The 7133-nt window shown below is 37.2% G+C and overlaps 1 protein-coding gene and 1 non-coding gene across 2 annotated transcripts; one reads left to right on the forward strand and one right to left on the reverse strand.

Moving 5' to 3' along the window:
- Positions 1 to 286: 286 nt before the first annotated feature.
- Positions 287 to 2731, reverse strand: LOC111777166 (protein BOLA2). Its single transcript, XM_023656633.1, has 3 exons — positions 2645 to 2731; positions 730 to 752; positions 287 to 642 (listed from the first exon to the last, which is right to left on the reverse strand). The coding sequence occupies exons 1-3, from the start codon at positions 2705 to 2707 to the stop codon at positions 444 to 446; spliced, it is 285 nt and encodes a 94-aa protein (XP_023512401.1). The 5' UTR covers positions 2708 to 2731; the 3' UTR covers positions 287 to 443.
- A 1413-nt stretch (positions 2732 to 4144) lies between these two features.
- Positions 4145 to 4284, forward strand: LOC111777925. Its single transcript, XR_002812448.1, has one exon. It is a non-coding gene; the product is annotated as a small nucleolar RNA Z247 (small nucleolar RNA).
- The last annotated feature ends 2849 nt before the right edge of the window (positions 4285 to 7133 follow it).

Consider the following 7133-nt stretch of genomic DNA (forward strand, 5'->3'; position numbering starts at 1 on the left):
CAATCGAATCATTTTTTCAAGAAATAGGCTATTGGTTGGAGAGATGATCTTAAGCTGACGCATATAAACCAATCCCGACACGCTCCTTAGATTTATTTATGGCCCTCAAGGAGCTGTATGAGGTGAAAATCTCATGTACGGTTCTATAATAGTGATGAGAACAGTGAACACGATTATTCATTTAAGTTATACCTGAACATGCTTCTTATCTCAAACAATACTATTAAATCGCTAAAACTAAATCATTAAAACTTCATTTAATTAGATTTTTTACCCAAGATAAATATTTTTTTAAAATTCAACAAAGAACAAACTCAAAAGCAGAAATTTTCATACATTAAGTACAGCAGAATCAGAATTACACCATTACTTTAGTGGCTATTTAGTATGCTTTATTTATACTATCATCTGTGTCTCTTACTTCACTCATCAATCATGCTCTTCTAAGCACCAGATTTTGATTTTTCAGATTCTTCTTGCTGTTGCTTCCACTGTTGTGGGGTCAGAGCCTTCTTGATGGAGAGAGCATGAATCTCTTTCATTTCCTCCTCCAGAGCTGCATTCACCAACCGATGTCGTTCAAGCAACCTTTTACCTTCGAATCGTTCCGAGACAATATCAATTACGAAACTCGCCCCGCACCTGGTGGAGATAGCATTTGTAAAGCTTCAGGAAAATGGCCGTAGAAATGTATCATAAAATTTTAATCACGCGTGGTTTAGAACTTACCCTCCAGATGTATCAGTTACCTCCTGAAACAATCAAGGAAATAATTAGTGATTCAAGATGCTGATTTTGCAGTTCATGTAGTATACTAGAGAAATTTTTTAAGTGATTTACAAGAAATTATATTGTAGCAAACCTATAGATTAATGATAAAGTACTCTAGCAAACCCGGTGATTAAAGGTAAAGCATTGTTGCAACTTAGGGAGTAGAATAGAGTAAGATGTATCGTGCAAAACTGTTTGTAATAACCCAAGCTCACTGCTAGAAGATATTGTTCTCTTTGGGGTTTCCCTTCCAAGCTACCCGTCAACGTTTTAAAACACGTCTACTGCTTGTAATAGCCCAAGCCCAATCTCATTACTTCGTTCCCCCTCTCCAAACGATGTGGGATCTCACAGTCCACCCCCTTTGGGGGCCCAGCATCGTGACACACTGCTCGATGTCTGGCTCTAATACATTTGTAACAGCCCAAGCCCACCGCTAGCAAAGAGTGTCCTTTTTGGGGTTTTCTTTCTAGGCTTTAAAACGTGTCTACTAATGAGAGGTTTCCACACCCATATAAGGAATGTTTCATTCCCCTCTCTAAACGATGTAGGATCTCACACTGTCAACCAACCATGGGTTAAGCTTAGCTAACTTATACTCCCCACTTTTAGAATAGTGAGCTAAACGCTCCTCTAGTGGTAAAGAATTTGTATATCTACTAGAAAATTCTAGCACTATGAGCAAAAAGTTGACCATCCTCACCTGACCTCCATGTTTGAAATAAAAACTTATTAAAGTGAGGTGCTTGAAAACTTGTGTGCGTTTCTTTAAAGTGGTAGCATAGTAAGGACTAGAACAAGAATAGCCTCCTTCGAAGGAACTGTTCCATTTTCAAAAAAATGTGCCGATCCTTGAGGTCATTGGTTTACATACTCAATCCCACATTGGATGTAAATGGTATATTACTGTTCACTTTCTATAAACCCTTCAATTACACACAATCAATGAGCAACAGGCAAACTTCAGAACCGTTGCTTAAATATCAAATTTACAGAAAATCCCTTCAAGGACATGACCATGGTGACAACGCCTTTTTTTCCTCTTGTTAAGTTTCTGCTATACATTCAGTATTCAGACTCCAATGAATTGCTTGTAAAGCCCAGAATACTTTGTTCACAAAAGCAGTCCCCAGTTTTGAAGTTTTACTTCTATTTTGGAACTTCTAGTATTAAGTCCAAACACATTTCAGGAAAAATTCAGTGTTCGTCTGGTAATCCAACAATAGTACATCACAAATCCTAACATATCACTAAGTAAGAATAATACAAACAATTTTGTTTTTAGTTCTCTTAAGAAATACAGTTTTTTATTAACATTTTTGTTTGTCATCAAGTTTCGGAGAAGTTTCGAAAAACTTAATTTGTTTCTCAAACTTGAACATTAGTGATTTCCATAAGTAGAGAACAAGGCAGAAAAAATATCAGTAAGTCACTTAAGAAAACAGGAAACTAAAACCAAAATCCTTACAAAATAGCAAATAAACCATGCCAATTGAACAAACAAACAAACCAAAGCCTCTTTTAAGATAAATACTCTCTGAATAACTTCACTGTGAATGGAACCAATGAATATCATACTCCATAAGGCTTTCAGATCCACCACTCAAACACCATAAAATCTCCAAGTAAAAACAAAAAGCAGAGAAAATCATCCATTGGATCGGAAGATAACACTTCCAAATCTCTTCTCAGTTCCACTATCTCAATTCAAAGCAATGAAGTGAACTAAGACTTAGAAAAGCTAAACTAGCAAGAACACGATGCCAATTTTTGGCTCAATACTAAGTGAACGAAAAGGAAAACCGCAGGTGAACAGAACACGAGGATCGATAATCAGAAAAAAGTAGAGAAAGAGCGTGAAGAAGAAGCAAACCAGATGCTGAGGATTCAATTTGGAGGTTAAAGTAGATTCGAGTTGCTCCTTTGTGACTCCCATTTTCTTCAATTGCCTTCCTGCCGTTTCTTCTTCTTTGCTTTATATACTTTCTCAGAGAAACGCAATTGACTTCTTAAAAGGAGCAGATGGATTCTGATGGACCGCTGTTGCCAAAGCCCACAATAACCATAATTTTAATGGGCCCAAAGCCCACAACAACCATAATTTTAATGGGCCCAAAGCCCTTTTTTCTTTTAAACCAAAAATTGCTCTCTAACCGAAGGGTTCATATGACCAAGGAATCCGACCAATGGAAGCTATCTAACTCAAACCCTAAAAGTTGGGCAGGCTTTTTATATATATATATATATATATATATATATATTTTTTGTTTGGGCTGAGTTGAATTTTTGAAAAAATAGAATATTCAGGTCTATTGGTGGGTTGATAATTTTTTTTTACAGTTACCTAACTAATCCAAAAATAGAGTTACAACTCAACTCAACGTCCTTATTTCTAAGATTATTAGGAAGATTAAGAATATTTAAAATTTTTAACGAATCTTAGTGATACAATATGACTTGAGAATGTTTGATATTTGAATTTTATAAGATTTTAGTTATTAATATTGTTAAACATAGAATAGGTCATATATATATAGTAAGATAATCTACTGATTTACTTTTGTTATATGGATAAAAAAGAATCTATGATTTTTTGGTTTGATATCATGGATCAAATCTATGATTTCCTGGTTTGTTACGATGTATCGACCATGTAATCCTCATTATACACGTCTATAAATACATGAGGTGATGACCCATAGGTCACAGTGTCATTTAACCTAACATGGTATCAGAGTCAAGTTTATTATTAACAATGTCTAACATATCTTCTTCCTCCTCCCCATCCACCATCTCCAACACAATCTCATCTACCATGGCGTCGACCTTTGGCCCAATCCCTCTCCACCACGATGTCACAATTCGTCTCACAAAAAATAACTTCAACACGATCTCATCTACCATGGCGTCGACCTTTGGCCCAATCCCTCTCCATCAGGCTGTCACAATCCGTCTCACTAAAAACAACTTCATCATATGGCGCGCCCAACTCCTCCCCTACCTACGGAGTACGAAGCTTATGGGCTACCTCGATGGCACCATTGTTGCACCTGCCAAGCTGGTCCCTTCCTCAACCACTGATGGGGTTGATCTGGTCTCTAATCCGGCTTATGATCGGTGGTATGTTCAGGATCAACAGGTCCTTAGTGGCCTTCTCTCCTCCATGTCTGAGGAGATTGTTCATGATATGGTTGCCGCTACTACGTCCAAGGAGGCGTGGGATACCCTACAGCAGATGTTTTCGTCGTTAACTCATGCTCGCACTGTTCAGATCCGTGTTGAGCTCACCACGTCCAAGAAACGCGATCTGTCTGCTGCAGCTTATTTTTGCAAGATCAAAGGGCTAGCTACCGAGCTGGCTGCCGCCGGCTCTGCCTTGCAGGATGATGATGTGATCACGTATCTCCTCGCTGGTCTTGGCCCTGACTATGATCCCTTCGTCACCTCGATGACTACCAAGAGTGAAGCCCTCACGCTTGATGATGTGTTTGCACATCTCATGGCGTTTGAAGGTCATCAACTACAACACCAGGCTGAACTTCAATTAAATCCTAGATCTTCAGTTGATTATGCTGGTTGTGGTGGTCTGCAGAAGAACTGTGAGTGTAGGGATCGTGGTCGTGGTCGTTCTCAAGGTGGTGTGCCCTCTCGTCTTACTGGTAATCGTCGTGACCCTTCTGCTCGTCCTACCTGCCAAATTTGCGGCAAATTGGGGCATACTGCCGTTCACTGCTGGCATAGGATGGATGAGTCCTATTAAGATGAACCTCCTTCTGCTCGTCCTTCCTGCCAGATCTGCGGCAAAGTGGGACATAACGTCGTTCGCTCCTGGCATAGGATGGATGAGTGCTATCAAGATGAACCTCCTTTTGCTCCTTCTGCAGCACTGACGACTACTTCTTCTTACAAGATTGATCCAAATTGGTACAGCGACACAGGCGCCACTGATCATATCACCGGTGACCTGGATCGTCTCGTTGTGCCTGAATGCTATCATGGAGGTGAACAAGTTCAAGTCGGCAATGGAGTAGGTTTGCATATTTTGCATACTGGTCATTCTTCAATTAATACTGTTGCTCGTTCTCTTGCATTGCGTAATATTTTGCATATGCCTGAAATTTCCAAACATCTTCTTTCCGTTCATAAATTTTTTGGTGATAATGACATATTTTTTAAATACCATCCTTGGCATTTTTATATTAAGGATCGACAGTCGAGGAAAAGTCTTCTAGACGGGAGGTGTGAGTCTGGTCTCTATCCAATTAAGCCATCTAATGTTGATGATCTCAAGCACGCCTCAATAGCAAATCTACTACTCATGCCCAATGACATGCATGTCTTGGACGTCCTTCATCTCAAGTAGTAAAGTCAATTTTGCGTCTCAATAATATTTCGTGTGCTAGTGAGTCACCTTTGCCATTTTGTAATGCGTGTTAATTAGCAAAAAGTCTGTTACCATACACTAGTTCTTTTCATAGGTCTTTGCCACCTTTGGAATTGATTTTTTCGAATGTTTGGGGCCTGCACCTCCCTCTGTTGGCGGCTTTAAATATTATATCAACTTCATTGATAATTTCACTAAATTTTCATCGATCTATTTTGATGCAGGATCGTACATAAGCTCCTCGTATACTTGTGCAGTTACAAGCTCATGTTGAGCGCCTCCTAGATACTAAAATCAAGTGTGTCCAGTCTCATTGGGGCAGGGAATATCAGAAAATTCATAACACATTCTTTCGTTTCTTTGGAATTGCTCATCGTGTTTTGTGCCCTCACACGCATCAACAAAATGGGTCTGCTGAAGGCAAACAACGCGATATTGTTGAAACTGGCCTAACTGTAATAGGAATATATATATATAATAATAATAATAATAATTAATTAATAAATAACTTACCTAAAAAATAAATAAAATAAAATAAAACTACCCACCTAAAAAAATGTCAGATTTGAGAAAAAGTAAAATTGGGAGAAGATACGATGGAGATTTAGTTGGAGAGAGATTTTGGTCCCTCCGTAAATCCTATTTTAGATTTAAGATCTTCTCCTTTATCCAATATTTTACCAGATCACCTCGAGAATCAGATTGGTCCGTAAATCCTATTTTAGATTTAAGATCTTCTCCTTTATCCAATATTTTACCAGATCACCTCGAGAATCAGATTGGTCCGTAAATCCTATTTTAGATTTAAGATCTTCTCCTTTATCCAATATTTTACCAGATCACCTCGAGAATCAGATTGGTCCCTCGGTAAATCCTATTTTAGATTTAAGATCTTCTCCTTTATCCAATATTTTACCAAATCAGATATTCTCCTTTATCCAATATTTTACCAGATCGCCTCGAGAATCAGATCTGGTTTAGAATCAATAAAATAATAAGGATCTGGTTTAGAATCAATAAAATAATAAGGACTTCTCTCCTTTATCCAATATTTTACAAGATCACTGTGTAAGAATCAGATCTGGTTTAGAATCAATAAAATTTTAAATTTTAGTTGGCAATTTTATAAATACATTGAAACTGGGAGGTAAGGAAAGAAGAAAATAAGGAAATAAAGGACGAAAAGGAAATATTGAGGAAAGAAAAGGAAAATGTTGGAGGTAAGAATAAACAAAATTGGCCAATAATATCAGATTAATATCTGTTTAGAAAATAAATAACATTCGCTTATAGAATGTAAATAAATACAGAGAAAGATTAATATCTGTTTAGAAAATGAAAATACATCTGTTTACACAATGAAAATAATTACAGAGATGAGGAGGGAAGATTAAGAAAATATTTGGTGAACAGAATCTAAAAATGAAAGTGGAAATATCTGAGGGCAAGAAACTCTATTAAATTTTGTCACTAACAATACTCTCTTAAACCGTAAGAATAGAAAATAAGTAGGTAGTGAAAATAACATTATACATATATACGACATTCCAAGGCTCTACTAGTAAAGTCTCTGATGCACACATGAAGTCCAACACATGGACCATTGTAAAATTTAGAAAATTGAAATTGGAATTGATGTCATGGTTCATATAAGTTGACTTGGATACAAATGACAAAATCGAATTGTTTTTAGGTAAGTGGCCTTACTATCGGCATGGTTATATTTGATGTTGACACGTGCCATGTGGTTCTGCACGTGTCATATATATTGATATGTGTGAATTGTTTGTGGTTCAATATGCTTATGATTGTTATGTATATGTTATGTGAATTGTATGATAATAATTACGGAACGATGTGCTCAATGATATGTTTGAGATAGGATACAAGAAGGATGCACAAAACAAAATGTAACAATAAGAGTAAGATACGTTCATGAAGCGTTAAGGTTAGGTTACATACCGAGGTGCTATGGATA

The sequence above is a fragment of the Cucurbita pepo genome, chromosome LG16 (genome assembly GCF_002806865.2).
Source record: "Cucurbita pepo subsp. pepo cultivar mu-cu-16 chromosome LG16, ASM280686v2, whole genome shotgun sequence".
In the NCBI taxonomy this organism is placed as follows: Eukaryota; Viridiplantae; Streptophyta; class Magnoliopsida; order Cucurbitales; family Cucurbitaceae; genus Cucurbita; species Cucurbita pepo.